At 54.2% G+C, this 20,587-nt stretch overlaps 1 protein-coding gene across 11 annotated transcripts in view; it reads left to right on the forward strand.

Annotated features, from left to right (window-relative positions):
• The window catches only part of STIM1 (stromal interaction molecule 1), a 98,910-nt gene that overhangs the window by 45,987 nt on the left and 32,336 nt on the right, over positions 1–20,587 (forward strand). For all 11 annotated transcript variants that reach the window (XM_068395474.1, XM_068395479.1, XM_068395476.1 and 8 more), the window contains 3 exons: positions 2,176–2,287; positions 4,331–4,446; positions 17,475–17,652. In XM_068395474.1, the coding sequence (XP_068251575.1) occupies positions 2,176–2,287; positions 4,331–4,446; positions 17,475–17,652 (406 nt within the window). The remainder of the gene's footprint in view (positions 1–2,175; positions 2,288–4,330; positions 4,447–17,474; positions 17,653–20,587) is intronic.

Here is a 20,587-nt window from a genome sequence, read left to right on the forward strand (position 1 = left end):
CTGTGTGCGATCCTGGAGCTGGTTCTCCAGGACCCGACTCTCTGTCCCGTGGAGGTGGGCAGCCATGTGTGGCAAATTCTTCTCCAAACCAGTTACAAGCCGGGATGATGCTAACGAGGTGCTTTGTCTCCTGTGTTCAAGAGAAGCCTCGTTAAGAAATATTTATCCTATTGTACAGCTGTTTACAGATGCCTTTGCCTGCAGCATGTTTTAATGTGAGCTGGGGAAGGGTAGGAGTCATTAAGGGCTGGAGGAGAACATCTTGTGATACTCCCCCGGTCCCTTAATTGCTGAGCTGCTTTTGCTCTCTCTCTGCTTCTGACACGCATGGGACCTGCCATGTCTTTGGGTAGAGCTGTTGTGCTGTAACGGATTTCCTGGTGTTGGGTTGAGGTACCACATGATTTTCCTGTCTCGTCATTCTGTACATCAAGCTGATAAGATAAATTACTGATTTCTAGAGGAGAGTATCCTATGGAGAATGGATGGAGAGCAGCCCTGAGGAGAAGGACTTGGGGGTGATGGGTGACGAGAAGCTCACCACGAGCCGGCAACGTGCACTGCCAGCCCAGAAAGCCAACGGTGTCCTGGGCTGCATCCCCAGCAGCGTGGCCAGCAGGGCGAGGGAGGGGATTCTGCCCCTCTGCTCCGCTCTCGGGAGACCCCCCCTGCAGTGCTGCGTCCAGCTCTGGGGGAACCAACAGCAGAAGGACACGGAGCTGTTGGAGCGAGTCCAGAGGAGGCCACGAAGATGCTCAGAGGGCTGGAGCCCCTCTGCTCTGGAGACAGGCTGAGAGAGCTGGGGCTGTTCAGCCTGGAGAAGAGAAGGCTCCGGGGAGACCTTCTAGCACCTTCCAGTGCCTGAAGGGGCTACAGGAAAGCTGGAGAGGGGCTTTTTACAAGGGCATGGAGTGACAGGACGAGGGGGAACGGTTTTAAAGTGAAAGAGGGGAGATTGAGATGAGATGTGAGGAAGAAATTCTTCGCTGTGAGGGTGGTGAGAGCCTGGCCCAGGTTGCCCAGAGCAGCTGTGGCTGCCCCCTCCCTGGCAGTGTTCAAGGGCAGGTTGGATGGGGCTTGGAGCAACCTGGGCTGGTGGAAGGTGTCCCTGCCCATGGCGGGGGGGTTGGAACTAGATGGGCTTTAAGGTCCCTTCCAACCCAAACCAGTCTGTGAAATTGGTTTCCCAGTTTGGGGGCCAGCGACTGTAGGGAGTTTCCTTAAGCGAGGGCAGTTTGGTGGCTCTGGGTTTGCCAGCCTGTGTCTGTGAGTTTCCATGCATGCGTAGGGATTGAGTGCACCCTCAGTAAATCTGCAGATGACCCCAAGCTGGGTGGGAGTGTCGATCTGCTGGAGGGTAGGAAGGGTCTGCAGAGGGATCTGGACAGGTTGGATAGATGGGCCGAGACCAACGGCGTGAGGTTCAACAAGAACAAGTGCCAGGTCTGACACTTGGGCCACATCAACCCCCTGCAGCGCTACAGGCTGGGGGAAGAGTGGTTAGAAAGAGCCCTGGGGGTGCTGATGGACAGGCGGCTGAACGTGAGCCAGCAGTGTGCCCAGGTGGCCAAGAAGAGATGGTGACTCCACCACCTCCCTGGGCAGCCCCTTCCAATGGCTAATGACCCTTGCTGAGAAGAAATGCTTCCTAATGTCCAACCTGACCCTCCCCTGGCCAAGCTTGAGGCTGTGTCCTCTTGTCCTATCGCTAGGTTGCCTGGGAGAAGAGGCCGACTCCCACTTCACTACACCCTCCCTTCAGGTAGTTGTAGACTGCACTAAGGTCACCTCTGAGCCTCCTCTTCTCCAGGCTAAACACCCCCAGCTCCCTCAGCCGTTCCTCGTAGGTCAGACCCTCCAGACCCTTCCCCAGCTTGGTCGCCCTCCTCTGGACTCGCTCCAACACCTCAAACGGTGCAAACAGAGGACCTGCGGGATTGCCTGGAGCACCCCAGGGGATTATTTCTTGTCTAGTAGCCCACAGGGTGCCATGTCCCACCCCAGTTCACTGCATACTCAACAGGATTGCGTTCAAACTCTGCAGATATTTTCCCTTTGCTGAAGGTGATAGGATGAGGTGTGTCTGGTGGAGCTACACCGTTGTTGGCTTCATGATTGTAGTTGCTTAGTAAAAAAAATATTAAGCTGCTTGCTTGTTTTCTGCCTCTCCCACAGTGTATAATTGGACAGTTGACGAGGTGGTTCAGTGGCTCATTACCTACGTAGAGCTGCCACAGTACGAAGAGACCTTCAGAAAGTTGCAGCTGAGTGGACATGCCATGCCCAGGTCAGTGCTCACTGCATTGTCTTGTGTTCCTCTGGGGTGTGTGCCAGGGAGAAAACCAGACCTGGGGCGGCTCCTGCCATCGTGTGCGGTTCCTTGGTGTGTACCGAGCCAAGTCTGATCTTGTTCCACTTCAGTTGTGTTCGGAGGCGTTGGCTTTGCTCTAGTCCTCACTGCAGGGAAGGATGGAGCTGTAAGCGAGCGTGTATCTGCTGTGGGTGGAAGGAGAGGCTGCGGTCCAAGTTGTGTGGTCGTGAATACATAAGGACATGGAGCTGTTGGAGCGAGTCCAGAGGAGGCCACGGAGATGCTCAGAGGGCTGGAGCCCCTCTGCTCTGGAGACAGGCTGAGAGAGCTGGGGCTGTTCAGCCTGGAGAAGAGAAGGCTCCGGGGAGACCTTCTAGCACCTTCCAGTGCCTGAAGGGGCTACAGGAAAGCTGAAGAGTAGCTTTTGACAAGGGCATGGAGTGACAGGACGAGGGGGAACGGTTTTAAACTGAGAGAGGGGAGATTGAGATGAGATCTGAGGAAGAAATTCTTGTCTGTGAGGGTGGTGAGAGCCTGGCCCAGGTTGCCCAGAGCAGCTGTGGCTGCCCCCTCCCTGGCAGTGTTCAAGGCCAGGTTGGATGGGGCTTGGAGCAACCTGGTCTGGTGGAAGGTGTCCCTGCCCATGGCAGGGGGTTGGGACTGGATGGGCTTTAAGGTCCCTTCCAACCCAAACCAGTCTGTGGTTCTATGAATACTGTCCGTGCTGGTTTGTGTGCTGGGCTTCACCTGCCCACGCCTGGAGCTGCGTATTTAGAGCGAAAACCCTGATCTGGAACCGAGCAGACCTGGGCTACGCCCTGGCTCTGCCACAGCCTTCCTCTGTAACCCCAGCCTGGTCGTGGAGCTTCTCTGTCATTGTCATTGTCCTCAGCAAAGGAGCATCTTCACTTTCCGGGTTGCATCTGAGTAGAGTTCAAGTTCCCAGTTCAAGGGTTACTGGTTTTGTATCTCTGCACCACCCGGCACTGGTATGTGCTGGTGTTAATTCGCGCTCCTTGATGCTCCAGCAAAGGAGACTTCCAAGCCTTGCGTTCCTCAAGAGAAACACGGGCTGTGAGTTGGCCTAAACTCATAACGAGTGTGAAAAATCTCAGTGCAGTGTGGTCTTATGGTGTGTGAAATAAGATGTCAAAGGCTGGCAATGTAGGAGTGATTAAAAGAAAAATCAGTGGTTGGTAGGACACCAAAAGGTCCGTTTTGATAGGAAATCTGGAGCTTTGGGTGGCAGGGTTAATGACCTAGTGTGGCCTTGGGTTTTCCCTCTCTCTCCCCCAGTAAAACCAAAGATGTGGCTGCTTAACTGCTCCATAGAGATATCCTGTATCAGAGAGGACAATGTTTGAGGGATTTCTTTTGTCCTGGTAGCCCAAGCAGGGAGCTTTCAGGTCCTGCTCATTGCATTTCTCCTCCTGTAGTCTCCATGTTACTGATGTTTGGTCAGTTATTAATCCAGATGGACACGTCCTGGGCCCTGCGCTTCAAGAAAGATGTTGAGGTGTTGGAGCGAGTCCAGAGGAGGGCGACCAAGCTGGGGAAGGGTCTGGAGGGTCTGACCTCCGAGGAACGGCTGAGGAAGCTGGGGGTGTTTAGCCTGGAGAAGAGGAGGCTCAGAGATGACCTTAGTGCAGTCTACAACTACCTGAAGGGAGGTTGTAGTGAAGTGGGAGTCGGCCTCTTCTCCCAGGCAACCAGTGATAGGACAAGAGGACACAGCCTCAGGCTTCTCCAGGGGAGGGTCAGGTTGGACATGAGGAAGCATTTGTTCTCAGCAAGGGTCATTAGCCATTGGAAGGGGCTGCCCAGGGAGGTGGTGGAGTCACCATCTCTGGAGGGGTTGAAGACAAGCCTGGACATGGCACTTAGTGCCCTGGTCTAGTTGCCATGGTGGTGTCAGGGCAATGGTTGGACTTGATGATCCCAGAGGGCTCTTCCAACCTCATTGATTCTGGGATTCTGTGACCACACCTACTTCATTTTTATATATATATTTTTTTACAGGCTGGCAGTGAACAACGTCACCATGATGGGAAGCGTTCTCAAAATGACAGACCGCAGCCACCGGCAGAAGCTGCAGCTGAAGGCGCTGGACACGGTGCTCTTTGGGCCTCCCCTCTGTAAGTACCAGAATTCTGAGTCCTTTGGCTGGTCAGCGGGAGGATCTGTGATCTAAGAGCAAAGATAGGTCTGTGTGAACCAAACCTTGCTGCTGAGATGAATCATCCCCAGTACAGTTCCCCTGGCCCTGGAACTGGTTGTCTCTGGCTTTATGGGAGCAGCTCGGTAGCCCGGGGGCATCCTGCCTGCTGGGCTTGTGCTCCCAGCTCCGCCGGGACGGATCCGCTGTCGGGCTGGGATCTCCCACGTCCGTAGGGTGAAACCTTCCCGTGCTGTCTGTGGGGTGAGGTTTGCAGCTGCCCCAGAGGGGATCTGCTGGAGGGCAGCCACCCCGTCGGCTCCGAGGGAACCTTCTGGGGACCTGGGCTCCGTGGGTGACTCAGGCTGCGGATTACCCGCCTCTGGGTGAGGGAAATAGCAAGGTGGGGTGGATGGGAAGGGATTTAGGATGGATGGGAATGAGGGACCAGGCTCTTTGATGCTGATTATAGGCGTCTGCTGGCGCGATCTCGAAGCCCTTTGATGCTTATCTCAGGGTGCTCCTTTGCATTCGCTCCGTCTGCCTCATGTCTCCTGTCTCTTTAATAAAGGTGCTTTTGTCTCTCTCCCTCTTACTCACGTCTTTCTCACGAGCTTTGGGAGGTGAACAGAAACCTTGCTTGATCAGGGTGTGTTTCTGCTTGGCATTGTGCAGCCGAGATGGATTTTTAAGGCACACTGTGCACGGTCTGAGCCCTCTTCCGCAGTGCTCCTCCTTCCATCTTAGTTGTCTCATGTCCCACGTGTGGGAGGTTTAAAATGATTTTGAAGGGTTATTTCCTAACCACGGTACAAATGCAATAGTCTGGGCACAAATTCTGGCTCAGGAGCTCACACAGCTCACATCGCTGGCAGCAGGAGCTGTGCACCACCGACAGTACAGCTCTGTGCCTCCTCTCTTCTTCACATGGAGCCCTGGGGGTGCTGATCGACAGCCGACTGAACATGAGCCAGCAGTGTGCCCAGGTGGCCAAGAAGGCCAATGGCATCCTGGCCTCTATCAGGAATAGTGTGGCCAGCCGGTCTGGGGAAGGGATCGTCCCTCTGTACTGGGCACTGGTGAGGCCGCACCTTGAATCCTGTGTCCAGTTGTGGGCCCCGCACTTCAAGAGAGATGTTGAGGTGTTGGAGCGAGTCCAGAGGAGGGCGACCAAGCTGGGGAAGGGTCCGGAGGGTCTGACCTATGAGGAACGGCTGAGGGAGCTGGGGTTGTTTAGCCTGGAGAAGAGGAGGCTCAGAGGTGACCTTAGTGCAGTCTACAACTACCTGAAGGGAGGGTGTAGCGCAGTGGGAGTCGGCCTCTTCTCCCAGGCAACCAGCGATAGGACAAGAGGACACAGCCTCAAGCTTCACCAGGGGAGGGTCAGGTTGGACATTAGGAAGCATTTCTTCTCAGCAAGGGTCATTAGCCATTGGAAGGGGCTGCCCAGGGAGGTGGTGGAGTCACCATCTCTGGAGGGGTTTAAGAAAAGCCTGGCCATGGCACTTAGTGCCCTGGTCTAGTTGCCATGGTGGTGTCAGGGCAATGGTTGGACTCAATGAGCCCAGAGGGCTCTTCCAACCTCATTGATTCTGCGATTCTGTGGGTTTTTAAAGCATCTGCTGCTGGAACAGCAGAGAGGAGGTACCTTTCCTCTGTGGGACGCGGATCTGCTGACCATGATGGAGAAGTTCAGGTTGCTTGGGTTTTTCCAGCCGCCCCTCTCTGGGCTGCCCGGCGCTGGGGCACTGGGAAGCGATCAGGTGCTTCCCTTACTCCTTCACATGTTTTTCTCTTTACAAGTCCCAACTGTCAGTGCGGTCTTGTCTTGTTTGCAGCCTGTGTCCAAATTCCTGAGAAAAGGTGCGGTGAGGCCAATCCTGGGAAAACTGGCTGGGCAGAGGAAAGCGAGTGACATTTATGAGCTTGGCAGAGAGAGAAGCTGAGTGAATTGGGAGCCTGGGTTCTACAATCGGCCAGTTTTGCTTCGAATTATTAAAAAGCAGAGATTCATTCAGGCACAGCTTGGCTTTTTTTTATTTATGCTGGGCCTCTGTTACAAGGTGAAGCTCTTTGGTCAGTCAGTGGCATTGCACAGGGGTGGTGGAGACATGAGGTGAGTGCCTGCCGTCGCTGCTCACCCGACCAAGGCTGGAGCCCGCCTGCTCCGGTGCTTGGAGCTGCTGGAGCGAGTCCAGAGGAGGCCACGGAGATGCTCAGAGGGCTGGAGCCCCTCTGCTCTGGAGACAGGCTGAGAGAGCTGGGGCTGTTCAGCCTGGAGAAGAGAAGGCTCCGGGGAGACCTTCTAGCACCTTCCAGTGCCTGAAGGGTCTACAGGAAAGCTGGAGAGGGGCTTTTTACAAGGGCCTGGAGTGACAGGACGAGGGGGAACGGTTTTAAACTGAAAGAGGGGAGATTGAGATGAGATCTGAGGAAGAAATTGTTGGGTGTGAGGGTGGTGAGAGCCTGGCCCAGGTTGCCCAGAGCAGCTGTGGCTGCCCCCTCCCTGGCAGTGTTCAAGGCCAGGTTGGATGGGGCTTGGAGCAACCTGGTCTGGTGGAAGGTGTCCCTGCCCGTGGGAGGGGGTTGGAACTGGATGGGCTTTAAGGTCCTTTCCAACCCAAACCAGTCTGTGATTCTGTGATTCTATGAATTTTTCCAGCAGTTCTCGGGTGCTCTCTAAGTAGCAAAGTTACTTGTGATGGTTTGAGATGAAGGGCCGTGCTCCGTGTTTGGGGTGTTGCATTTCGCTGGGCTGTCGTGGCACAGGAACACGAACCTCCTCTGGTCACACAGATGAAAGCGTGCACTGAACCGTCCTCATCGGATTGTTTCTGACCACTAAGGGCTTGTTGCAGACCCTGCGATCTCTGTGCGTGTCGGGTACGTGAACAGAGGAAACACCCTTTAAATTTTTAGCTGAAGTTGGGATTTAACACTTCCTAGCAGGTAATATTTGCTGTTTTCTGGTGAACTGAATGGATTTGTCTCCAGGTCACACTGCGGTGGGTGCTGAGAAGTTGTTTATCTAAACTGGATTCCTTAAGGGATGGATTGTGAAACAGCACTTTTCACAGCCATCAGCAATCAATGGCTTCGGGAAGTGCTCGGTGACCTCTTACCCTGCTGAAGCAGCACTAGATTTAGTGGTTTCAGAGACGATCCTGTTACGGTTCTTTTCAGATGGTCAATGGGGTGGTCTCCTGTCACCCCTGCTGCGGAGAGGGAAGCTGCTGGCAGCGGGATGTGCCTCACAGGCGCAGGATTTCACAGAGTCGTATCATAGATTCGTTAAATGGGTTGGAAGGGACCTTAAAGCCCATCTAATTCCAACCCCCTGCCACAGGCAGGGACACCTTCCACCAGACCAAGTCACTCCAAGCCCCATCCAACCTGGCCTTGAGCACTGCCAGGGAGGGGGCAGCCACAGCTTCTCTGGGCAACCTGGGCCAGGCTCTCACCACCCTCACAGCCAAGAATTTCTTCCTCAGATCTCATCTCAATCTCCCCTCTTTCAGCTTAAAACCGTTCCCCCTCGTCCTGTCACTCCATGCCCTTGTCAAAAGCCCCTCTCCAGCTTTCCTGTAGCCCCTTCAGGCACTGGAAGGTGCTAGAAGGTCTCCCCGGAGCCTTCTCTTCTCCAGGCTGAACAGCCCCAGCTCTCTCAGCCTGTCTCCAGAGCAGAGGGGCTCCAGCCCTCTGAGCATCTCCGTGGCCTCCTCTGGACTTGCTCCAACGGAGCAGGGTGCATCTTCTCTCTTGACAAGGGTTTCTCTTCTCTTCTCTGTTGAAGATACTTGCTATTCACTACACGTATAAAAGCATTAAAATAAAATCAGCCCCGTGACAGCTTCCTGCAGATCATCAACCCAGCGACCTCTCACTGTCGGGGGGGGATCATGGCACACGGACCAGGACACGGCTCCTCGCTGCTGCCTGAAGCTGGGTCAAGCTTTGTCCCCTCCCGGGGCTACAGAGCTTGTTCCCTGATGTCTCCTGTAGTTTGTGGCAGACTGGTCACTCCACCCCTGTCATCCCTCGAGGTCTGGTTCCCTGTGCCAGGCTCCAGACGAGCCGTTTCCTTCCTCAGACGGTTGCAGCCCTGTAATTAATGCGAGCGTGAAGGAGGATGGTAAAATTATCATCTAAAGAAGATGAAGCGATTGCTTCGTCTGTGTCTGTGTCCTGTTCTGTGGTTCAGGGATTTCTCCAGTGCAAAATCCCACAGCTTCAGGTGAAACAGGAGGGCGGGATTTAAGAAAATGAGTGGTAAAATTCACAGAACCACACAGAACCACAGAACCGTTTGGGTTGGAAAGGACCTTTAAGGTCATCGCACCCAACCCTTAACCCGGTACTGCCAAGCCCACCACTAACCCATGGCCCTCAGCACCACATCTACACGGCTTTTAAATCCCTCCAGGGATGGGGACTCCACCACTGCCCTGGGCAGCCTGTGCCAGCGGTTGACAACCCTTTCCATGAAGACATTGTCCCTGATCTCCAATCTAAACCTCCCCTGGCACAACTTGAGGCTGTTTCCTCTCATCTTCTTGTTCCTTGGGAGAAGAGACCGACTCCCGCCTCGCTACACCCTCCTTTCAGGCAGTTGTAGAGAGTGAGAAGGTCTCCCCTCAGCCTCCTTTACTCAAAGCAACAGATATTTTTGGTGAAAACTGAATTTAAATTTTTATTCTTTATAACACTTAACAGATGGAGACTGAGACCTGTCTCACAGCTGGTTTGAGGCACCACTGTGGTGCCGTTTGGGCTTAAAAGCCAGACAAATGCTGTGCACTGAGTTACCCATCCCCGTGACTTCTCCAGGATTAATGGAAGCAGAAGGACCGGGTACTTGGAAAAAGAGACGTGTCCCCCACTGGAGGTGGCACTTGTTGGAGGTTTCTGAACCTCCATCTGATGATGACACCAAATTAGGAGGAGTGGCCGATGCCCCAGCAGGCCATGCTGCCATTCAGCAAGACCTGGCCAGGCTGGACAGCTGGGCAGAGAGGAACCTCATGGAGTTCAACCAAGGCAAGTGTAGGGTCCTGCACCTCGGGAGGAATAACCCCATGCACCAGTACAGGCTGGGGGTGACCTGCTGGAAGGCAGCTCTGCAGAGAAGGACCTGGGAGTTCTGGGGGGCAACAAGTTCCCCATGAGCCAACAATGTGCCCTTGGGGCCAGGAAGGCCAATGGTACCTGGGGTGTGTGAGGAAGAGTGTGGGCAGCAGGTCGAGGGAGGTTCTCCTGCCCCTCTAAACGGCCCTGGTGAGGCCACACCTGGAGTAACTGTGGGCAGTTCTGGGCCCCCCCAGTTCAAGACAGACCAGGAACTACTGGAGAGAGTCCAGCGGAGGGTACGGAGATGGTCAGAGGGCTGGAGCATCTCTGCTGCGAGGAGAGGCTGAGGGAGCTGGGGCTGTTCAGCTGGAGAAGAGCAGACTGAGGGGGATCTTATCAATGCTCACAGATACCTCAGGGGGGGTGTCAAGTGGATGGGGCCAGACCCTTCTCAGTGGTGCCCAGCGACAGGACAAGGGGCAACGGGCACAAACTGAGACTCGGGAAGTTCCATGTGAATATGAGGAGGAACTTCTTTGGTGTGAGGGTGCCAGAGCCCTGGCACAGGCTGCCCAGGGAGGGGGGAGTCTCCTTCTCTGGAGATATTCAAACCCGCCTGGACACGACCCTGTGCAACGTGCTCTGGGTGACCCTGCTTGGGCAGGGGTTGGGCTGGGTGATCTCCAGAGGCGCCTTCCAACCCCAACCACTCTGGGGTTCTGGGATTCTGTGAACGAATTGACCTTTTTTGCTCTTCATTAAGCGTTTATTCCTCAGTGCCCACTCGCCGGGGTGGGTGAAGCCGTGCTTCCTTCCGCGTGGCTTCCAGTCTAGCTGCTTTGTTTCCCTTTATTATCATTAAAAGTGCATTTGACAAGTGCTTTGAGATCCGCTGAATCATTATTTGTTTAATGCAATAGAATTTCTTAAGCAAATACCAGATTAATTTATCGCTGTGAGATTTACCATCCACTTTAAATATTTACAGTGAACTGGATTGTGTTTAGATTACCTGCACCTAGAGAGAGCAGCGGCTCTGTCCCATTAACGGGCTGCTGAGGGTCCGTTAGCGTCACCGTGGGATTCCCAGTCTGGGTTCCAGCAGCACCAGGTCCATGAAAGAAGAACGAACGCACTTCAAGAAAGATGTTGAGTTGTTGGAGCGAGTCCACAGTCCCTCAGCCGTTCCTCGTAGGTCAGACCCTCCAGACCCTTCCCCAGCTTGGTCGCCTTCCTCTGGACTCGCTCCAACACCTCAACATCTCTCTTGAAGTGTATGAGGTTGTTGTGGCCCAAGTGTCAGACCTGGCACTTGTTCTTGTTGAACCTCACGCCGTTGGTCTCGGCCCATCGATCCAACCTGTCCAGATTTTCTAATAATCCATCCTGGTTCTATTCCCAAAGTAAAACTTTATGCAATCTTTTTTTTAGAAGTTGAGGCTTTGAATTTCTATCTCTCATGGTGAGACTCTTTTGCTTAAGGCACCTGAGGCTACTGTGAAGTTTTCCTATTGTCCAGCTTTTGTCTTCGCTGCTTTAAAACATCAAACAAAGGCCACGCTGCAAAGCTGATGTGGCATTAACACTCTCGCAGTCAATGCGTAACAAGTGCTGTCTTTAGTAAAATTGTGTCTGTTCTTCCTTCTTACCCCAAAAAGAAAAGAAAAAAAAGGTAAAGAAATCAAAAGAACCGTGGCCAGCAGGGCGAGGGAGGGGATTCTGCCCCTCTGCTCCGCTCTCAGGAGACCCCCCCTGCAGTGCTGCGTCCAGCTCTGGGGCCCCAACACAAGAAGGACACGGAGCTGTTGGAGCGAGTCCAGAGGAGGCCACGGAGATGCTCAGAGGGCTGGAGCCCCTCTGCTCTGGAGACAGGCTGAGAGAGCTGGGGCTGTTCAGCCTGGAGAAGAGAAGGCTCCGGGGAGACCTTCTAGCACCTTCCAGTGCCTGAAGGGGCTACAGGAAAGCTGGAGAGGGGCTTTTGACAAGGGCCTGGAGTGACAGGACAAGGGGGAACGGTTTTAAACTGAAAGAGGGGAGATTGAGATGAGATGTGAGGAAGAAATTCTTGGCTGTGAGGGTGGTGAGAGCCTGGCCCAGGCTGCCCAGAGAAGCTGTGGCTGCCCCCTCCCTGGCAGTGTTCAAGGCCAGGTTGGATGGGGCTTGGAGCAACCTGGTGTGGTGGAAGGTGTCCCTGCCCGTGGCAGGGGGTTGGGACTGGATGGGCTTTAAGGTCCCTCCCAACCCAAACCAGTCTGGGATTCTGTGATTCTAAGTTTGCCCAGTTGCAGTTCCTGGTGCTGGGAGCGAAGGGGTGAAGCGGCGCAGGAGAGGCCACACGCAAGCGGGGAGAACAGGCTGTGCCAGCCCGTGCGCAGGCGAGGGCGAAACGCAGCGTGATTTAAGTTGCAATAAACCGGACACAAACAATCTGAGCGTCGGCTGTAAAACCTCGCTGGGCGGCTGGCCTCTGGCACAGGGTGCTGCAGGGACTAAATAGCTAAAATAACAGAAAGTTCTGCTACGACAAGTTGAAAAGCAGCAAGAAAAGTGAGAGGAGAAAGATTTTTTCTTCTCAGCGAGGGTCATTAGCCATTGGAAGGGGCTGCCCAGGGAGGTGGTGGAGTCACCATCTCTGGAGGGGTTGAAGAAAAGCCTGGACATGGCACTTAGTGCCCTGGTCTAGTTGCCATGGTGGTGTCAGGGCAATGGTTGGACTCGATGAGCCCAGAGGGCTCTTCCAACCTCAGTGATTCTGTGATTATCGTGTGTTGCCTTGGCGATAGGACACCCCGAAGGGTCACCCCACCGGTACGTGCTGTAGGAGCACGAGCCTTGGCGGGTGGGTGGAGGGAAAAGCGATGCCATCTGTGATGGGAGAGACCAGCCCCGTCCCTCGTGCACAGGAGCGGTGACGGGCAGGCGGGATGCGTGGGAAACACCGGCTTTTTCTGATTGACATGGGTCTTTGGACAGGTTGCAGCAGCGGGTCGGAGAGATGAATGTCTCCCGGCCTACAGGAAAGCTGGAGAGGGACTTTTTACAAGGGCATGGAGTTACAGGACGAGGGGGAACGGTTTTAAACTGAAAGAGGGGAGATTGAGATGAGATCTGAGGGAGAAATTCTTGGCTGTGAGGGTGGTGAGACCCTGGCCCAGGTTGCCCAGAGCAGCTGTGGCTGCCCCCTCCCTGGCAGTGTTCAAGGGCAGGTTGGATGGGGCTTGGAGCAACCTGGTCTGGTGGAAGGTGTCCCTGCCCGTGGCAGGGGGGTGGAACAGGATGGTCTTTAAGGTCCCTTCCAACCCAAACCAGTCTGTGATTCTGTGATTCTTCTGACCTGCGCTGGGCAGGGAGCCCGGGGCTGCCGAGAACGACTGCTGCAGGGCAGGGCAGGGCGGCCCACCTTGGCTCGTCGTGGGTGGCCTGAGCTTGACAAGAGCTATCCCAGAAAAGGTGTTTTATGCCAGAACACGTCTCCTGTTCTTACTTGCAGTTTTCTCACTGTTCTAACCTGGGAGGACTCTCGTTACCCTGGAGAAGGGTGACTTGTCCTGCAGGACTTACTCTCGCCGGCTACTGAACACAGAACCACAGAACCGTTTGGGTTGGTAAGGACCTTTAAGATCATTGAGTCCAACCCTTAACGCAGCACTGCCAAGGCCACCACTAACCCCTGGCCCTCAGCACCACATCTACACGGCTTTTAAATCCCTCCAGGGATGGGGACTCCACCACTGCCCTGGGCAGTCTGTGCCAGTGCTTGACAACCCTTTCCAGGAAGACATTGTCCCTGATCTCCAATCTAAACCTCCCCTGGCACAACTTGAGGCCGGTTCCTCTCGTCCCATCGCTTGTGACCGGGGAGAAGAGACCGACCCCCCCTCGCTACACCCTCCTTTCAGGCAGTTGTAGAGAGCGAGAAGGTCTCCCCTCAGCCTCCTTTTCTCCAGGCTAAACCCCCCCAGGTCCCTCAGCCGCTCCCCATCACACTTGTGCTCCAGACCCTTCCCCAGCCCTGTTGCCCTTCTCTGGACTCGCTCCAGCACCTCAAGGTCTTTCCTGTAGTGAGTTTCTGAAGGGGCAGCTGGTCCCCTTCCTCATGCTGACAAATCCCACGTGATTTTCAGTGATTTACAGAGTTCCCGTGTCTTTTATAGACTAGAACGTTGGTGGTGCCCATCTGACGCTCGTGGTCATGCATGGCACTGGTGTACACCATGTAGATGACACCAAGAGTGACTCCTGCCACAAGGGTATGTGATGGAGCTGTACCAGGGGTACACGGCGTGCACCGACAGAGTACTGCCAAGATGATGTTTGGGTTTGGCTGTGTGGGGATGAGAGTGTGCAGTGCGAGGGCCAGGCTCACGTGTGGGCATCGCTGCTATGGCCTCAGTGGATGGATGAGGATGGATGCAGTAACCAGGATTTTGAATGAATCCTTTGTGGTGCTTCGAAGGAAATAAGAGAGATTGATTGAGCCCAGGAAACGTGTTGCATCCAACTGGTTGTTTCACAGCAGCATCACGGTGTGAAAGGGCTGGTACAACGGTGATGGCCGTCCTTGCACGCTCCTCGGCGTGCGAGCAGCCACCCCGCTCTGTGCCTCCCACTGCCTCTCCCAGCAGACTGACAGGACCCTCTGGGGTTTTCACCAAAACACCATTTAAGCTGTTTTGAAACGACAGTCGTTGATTTGCCACATTCCAGGCACTTCTGTTGGCCAGTTCAGAAAGATGGGGTGGGGTGGTTGGCTTTGGGGTGGCTTGGCGTGGGGGGTGGCATTGTGCACAGCAAACGTGTTCTTGAGAGGGACTTTGTGAAATGCCTCTCAGGGAAACCCCACTTAATTGCTAACAAACATAAAATCACAGAATCAATGAGGTTGGAAGAGCCCTCTGGGCTCATCGAGTCCAACCATTGCCCTGACACCACCATGGCAACTAGACCAGGGCACTAAGTGCCATGTCTAGTCTTTTCTTAAACACCTCCAGAGATGGGGACTCCACCACCTCCCTGGGCAGCCCCTTCCAATGGCTAATGACCCTTGCTGAGAAGAAATGCTTCCTAATGTCCAACCTGACCCTCCCCTGGCCAAGCTTGAGGCTGTGTCCTCTTGTCCTAGCGCTGGTTGCCTGGGAGAAGAGGCCGACTCCCACTGCGCTACAACCTCCCTTCAAGTAGTTGTAGAAACCCACACATTTCTTCCTAGGGATGAAGCCACTAATTCTGTATCTTACAAAGAAAAGCTCTAGGAAGCGAAAAAGCTGCATTTCCAGCCAAGCTGAGTTTTCCTTCGAGTTCCCTTCTCTGCTTGTCCTGAGCGAGAGCTGCTGAAGAGGAAGGATGTTTGGTGGAGCTGAGAGCCGCTGGCCCTGGGGAGGAGATGAATCAGCTCGAGGTGGGGCTGGCAGGTATTTCCCTGTGCGACACCTCAGCTTGGGGCATTGGGCTGAGCGGCTGGGGAGGCGGCTGCGCTGGCTGCAGGCTGGGCAATGCCGGTCATGGCAACGGTGGAGCAAACTGGAGGAGAGGAAAGGTGTAATAGGTGTGAGGGGGTGGAAAACAAACCATCTGAGCAAGTCAGCCTAGCAGGCTTCTCAAAACGCACAATAAAAGGGATTCAGCATCACCTCCGAGGAACGGCTGAGGGAGCTGGGGGTGTTTAGCCTGGAGAAGAGGAGGCTCAGAGGTGACCTTAGTGCAGTCTACAACTACCTGAAGGGAGGTTGTAGTGAAGCGGGAGTCGGCCTCTTCTCCCAGGCAACCAGCGACAGGACAAGAGGACACAGCCTCAAGCTTGGCCAGGGGAGGGTCAGGTTGGCCATTAGGAAGCATTTCTTCTCAGCAAGGGTCATTAGCCATTGGAAGGGGCTGCCCAGGGAGGTGGTGGAGTCCCCATCTCTGGAGGGGTTTAAGAAAAGCCTGGCCATGGCACTTAGTGCCCTGGTCTAGTTGCCATGGTGGTGTCAGGGCAATGGTTGGACTCGATGATCCCAGAGGGCTCTTCCAACCTCATTGATTCTGTGATTCTGTGTGATTCTGTGACCTACCTGCAGCAACTTGCCAGGGGCTGCTCCTTAGGAAGAGGATGTTGTGATAATCCGGCAGGAGGAATCTTGTTTCTCTCTTTAGTGTTGGATTTACGAGTGAATGTTTTCACAGATTGATTGATCTCTCCTGTGGCGCGTTAGATGATGGATCACGTGGTGGCGTTCGCGAAGATCAGGGGAGATGGTGCTTGGGTGTCTGCTGAACGTTTGGAGAAAGGCCCCATCCATCCCCCTCGTGGGGCAAGCCCCTCCATTGCGGGCAGGGGAACAGCATCGCTGTCCCTGCACCGGGCAGATCTGGTGCAGGGCTGTTGGGCAGCCCCCAGCCACCCCCATCCCATGCTTTGCTTCACCTTATGTCTTTGGGTTTCCACCTCCCAAGTGAACAGCCTGCCCCAGGTGCCCTGCCCCGCCAGCCCCAGCTCTGCTTCTGTGACACACGTGTTTTGGCTGTAATCCCAGACTGGTTTGGGGTTGGAAGGGACCTTAAAGCCCATCCAGTCCCAACCCCCTGCCATGGGCAGGGACACCTTCCACCAGACCAGGTTGCTCCAAGCCCCATCCAACCTGGCCTTGAACACTGCCAGGGAGGGGGCAGCCACAGCTTCTCTGGGCAACCTGGGCCAGGCTCTCACCACCCTCACAGCCAAGAATTTCTTCCTCAGATCTCATCTCAATCTCCCCTCTTTCAGTTTAAAACCATTCCCCCTCGTCCTGTCACTCCACGCCCTTGTCAAAAGCCCCTCTCCAGCTTTCCTGTAGCCCCTTCAGGCACTGGAAGGTGCTGAACAAGAATGCTCTTTCTCCTCTTACATTTGTGTGTCTAAGGGATCGCTGTGGTGTCTATGTCCCAGCGGTGCACACAGCCCGTACCCCCCACAGAGCACGCAGGATTTCTGCTCCGAGCCGGGATTACACGTTTGTTTGCATTAAAGCCATTACTAGAGCAATGAAGTGCTGGAGGGCTGGGGAGGGCACTAGCGGACGCACATCACTGCTTATTGATTAAACTCTTCAGGTGGCAGATGGCCTTGGTTATTTTTCAGCAGTAGATTATGTTCAGTCCATAAAATTCCAGAGGTAAATGTCACACTTATTTTAAAAAAAAAAAGTGTATTGTCACAGAATCCCAGAGTCAGTGAGGTTGGAAGAGCCCTCTGGGCTCATCGAGTCCAACCATTGCCCTGACACCACCATGGCAACTAGACCATGGCACTAAGTGCCATGTCCAGTCTTTTCTCAAACCCCTCCAGAGATGGTGACTCCACCACCTCCCTGGGCAGCCTCTTCTAGTGTCTAATGACCCTTGCTGAGAAGAAATGCCTCCTAATGTCCAACCTGGACCTCCCCTGGTGAAGTAACTGTTGAAGAACAGTTGAAAACCATTGAAAGGTTTCCACGTTGAGTTGTAATTCTGATGCAGAATTTTTGCAGCTTGACAATGTGATACTTGAGCTGCCCCATCTCTGTGATCAGTCTCATACTTTTTCAACAAAGATATTTTCTTCTTAGCTCTTAAATTTTTGTACGTCATGTCCTAAAAGAGCACAGCTCTTCTGGGGGTCCTAACATGGAGGCTCTCCTGTATCGTGTATTACCAGGCAAATTATATCAATAAGATTTTCAGTTTAATCTTATTTTTTCTTCTTTTTTTCTTCCCCATTCAAGTTGAATAACTGTTGTCAAGCTGCTTTTTTTTTCCCTGAAGTCTCAACTTAGCCTTGGTGAAACCTGGGCCATGATTCCTTCTAGCGTTATCCTAAGTTCTCACGTCGAGCTCTGGTGTGGGTGAAGCATTGTGGAGTTAATTGTCATGTTTCTTTGAGTTCAGTAGTATCTCTGGTCTCTTCCATGTTCCTTTGAGTTCAGTAGTATCTCTGGTCTCTTCCAGTGACTCGTCACAACCACCTGAAGGACTTCATGCTGGTGGTGTCCATCGTCATCGGCGTGGGTGGCTGCTGGTTTGCCTACATCCAGAATCGCTATTCGAAGGAGCACATGAAGAAGATGATGAAAGACCTGGAGGGACTCCACAGAGCTGAACAGTCCCTCCATGACCTTCAAGAAAGGTAGGTTTTATGGACCACCCAGTTGGAGCATTCAACTGTCAGTCTCTCCTGCAAGGTTGTGATTCAACCCGGGCTGCACATAAACCTGTGTGTGTGCTCGCTTGAGCTGCTCTGAGGTGGTGACGTGGTGGGTGTTTGTACTTGTGGTGTGCCACATGACAGCCTGAGTGGTAAAAACTCCCTCGTCTTACTGCAATCTTGAAACATGGCAGTGAAGCCACCTGAGCAAAGTGGCAGGTTCAACAAGGCCAAGTGTCGGGTCCTGCACGTGGGGCACAACACCCGCCCGCACCGCTACAGGCTGGGGGAGAGTGGCTGGAAAGTGCCTGGGGGAAAAGGACCTGGGGGTGTTGGTCGATGGCAGCTGGATATGAGCCAGCAGTGTGCCCAGGTGGCCAAGAAGGCCACCAGCATCCTGGCTTGTACCAGCACTAGTGTGGCCAGCAGGACCAGGGCAGGGATCATCCCCCTGTGCTCGGCACTGGTGAGGCCGCACCTCGAATCCTGGGTGCAGTTTTGGGCCCCTCACGGCAAGAAAGACCTTGAGGTGCTGGAGCGAGTCCAGAGAAGGGCAACGGGGCTGGGGAAGGGTCTGGAGCACAAGTGTGATGGGGAGCGGCTGAGGGACCTGGGGGGGTTTAGCCTGGAGAAAAGGAGGCTGAGGGGAGACCTTCTCGCTCTCTACAACTGCCTGAAAGGAGGGTGTAGCGAGGGGGGGTCGGTCTCTTCTCCCAGGGAGCAAGTGATGGGACGAGAGGAACCGGCCTCAAGTTGTGCCAGGGGAGGTTTAGGTTGGAGATCAGGGACAATGTCTTCATGGAAAGGGCTGTCAAGCACTGGCACAGGCTGCCCAGGGCAGTGGTGGAGTCCCCATCCCTGGAGGGATTCAAAAGCCGTGTAGATGTGGTGCTGAGGGCCATGGGTTAGTGGTGGCCTTGGCAGTGCTGGGTTAAGGGTTGGACTCCATGATCTTAAAGGTCCTTTCCAACCCAAACGGTTCTGTGCTTCTGTGATTCCGTGACACCAACATCTCCGGCTCCACGGTCGGCCCCAGTGCACGCTGACGCACGGTCAAGCGTGGCCAGACGTGCTCCCATGCAGTTTTGTTTCCTTCCCACGTTGTTTATATGTTGTGTTCTGTCTGTTTGTTTAGTTCTGGTTCCGCTCTAGTTGTCATTAGTGGTTCTAAAAAAATAGTTTCCGAATTTCTGGGAAGACTTGGCTCTCTGTAGTTGCTGTTGTTGGCAAGGAGAGCTCTCCTCCTGCATCAGAACTTCGCTGCTTTAAGGAGCAAAACATCCAACTGCGGACAGCGGATGGGAGCAGTTCGCATCCTTCGGGATTCAGCAGCGGTCACTCTTCCTTTCCACGGCGTTGTCTAATTTCAAATAGGTACTTCCTTAGTGCAGTCTACAACCACCTGAAGGGAGGTTGTAGCGCAGTGGGAGTCGGCCTCTTCTCCCAGGCAGCCAGCGCTAGGAGAAGAGGACACAGCCTCAAGCTTGGCCAGGGGAGGGTCAGGTTGGACATGAGGAAGCATTTCTTCTCAGCAAGGGTCATTAGCCATTGGAAGGGGCTGCCCAGGGAGGTGGTGGAGTCCCCATCTCTGGAGGGGTTTAAGAAAAGCCTGGCCATGGCACTTAGTGCCCTGGTCTAGTTGCCATGGTGGTGTCAGGGCAATGGTTGGACTCGATGATCCCAGAGGGCTCTTCCAACCTCATTGATTCTGGGATTCATAGTTATTTACCACATTTAATTATGTAGGAGCAGTAAAATGTGCAGTGGTTTCTACTCCCAGTCTGACTCACTCTGAAAGTACATCAGGATCCCCACCCCCCAAAAGGACAGCGTAAATCTGTACCTAGAGGGCAAGAAGAGCCTCTTAAAGGAGCGTAAGGTGATCCAGCACACTCAGAATCTGTCATCCAGGTGATCAGGTTGTTTCACCCCGGCTTTTGATGGGGAAAAGCACATTGAAACAGTAGAAGCAATCAGAAGCAATGTGCACCCTCAGTAAATTTGCAGATGATCCCAAAGCTGGGTGGGAGCGTCGATCTGCTGGAGGGTAGGAAGGGTCTGCAGAGGGATCTGGACAGGTTGGATAGATGGGCCGAGACCAACGGCGTGAGGTTCAACAAGAACAAGTGCCGGGTCTGACACTTGGGCCACAACAACCCCCTGCAGCTCTACAGGCTGGGGGAAGAGTGGTTAGAAAGAGCCCTGGGGGTGCTGATAGACAGGTGCCCAGGTGGCCAAGAAGGCCAATGGCATCCTGGCCTCTATCAGGAATAGTGTAGCCAGCCGGTCTGGGGAAGGGATCGTCCCTCTGTACTGGGCACTGGTGAGGCCGCACCTTGAATCCTGTGTCCAGTTCTGGGCCCCGCACTTCAAGAGAGATGTTGAGGTGTTGGAGCGAGTGCAGAGGAGGGCGACGAAGCTGGGGAAGGGTCTGGAGGGTCTGAGCTGCGAGGAACGGCTGAGGGAGCTGGGGGTGTTTAGCCTGGAGAAGAGGAGGCTCAGAGGTGACCTTAGTGCAGTCTACAACTACCTGAAGGGAGGTTGTAGCGCAGTGGGAGTCGGCCTCTTCTCCCAGGCAACCAGCGCTAGGACAAGAGGACACAGCCTCAAGCTTGGCCAGGGGAGGGTCAGGTTGGACATCAGGAAGCATTTCTTCTCAGCAAGGGTCATTAGCCATTGGAAGGGGCTGCCCAGGGAGGTGGTGGAGTCCCCATCTCTGGAGGGGTTTAAGAAAAGCCTGGCCATGGCACTTAGTGCCCTGGTCTAGTTGCCATGGTGGTGTCAGGGCAACGGTTGGACTCGATGATCCCAGAGGGCTCTTCCAACCTGGTTGATTCTGTGATTCTGTGATTTTGTGACATCAACCTGCGATGGAGACCTTCCCAAACAGCCAAGTCTTTGGAAACCATACAACGTA

The sequence above is a fragment of the Nyctibius grandis genome, chromosome 2 (assembly GCF_013368605.1).
Source record: "Nyctibius grandis isolate bNycGra1 chromosome 2, bNycGra1.pri, whole genome shotgun sequence".
Lineage (NCBI taxonomy): Eukaryota > Metazoa > Chordata > Aves > Nyctibiiformes > Nyctibiidae > Nyctibius > Nyctibius grandis.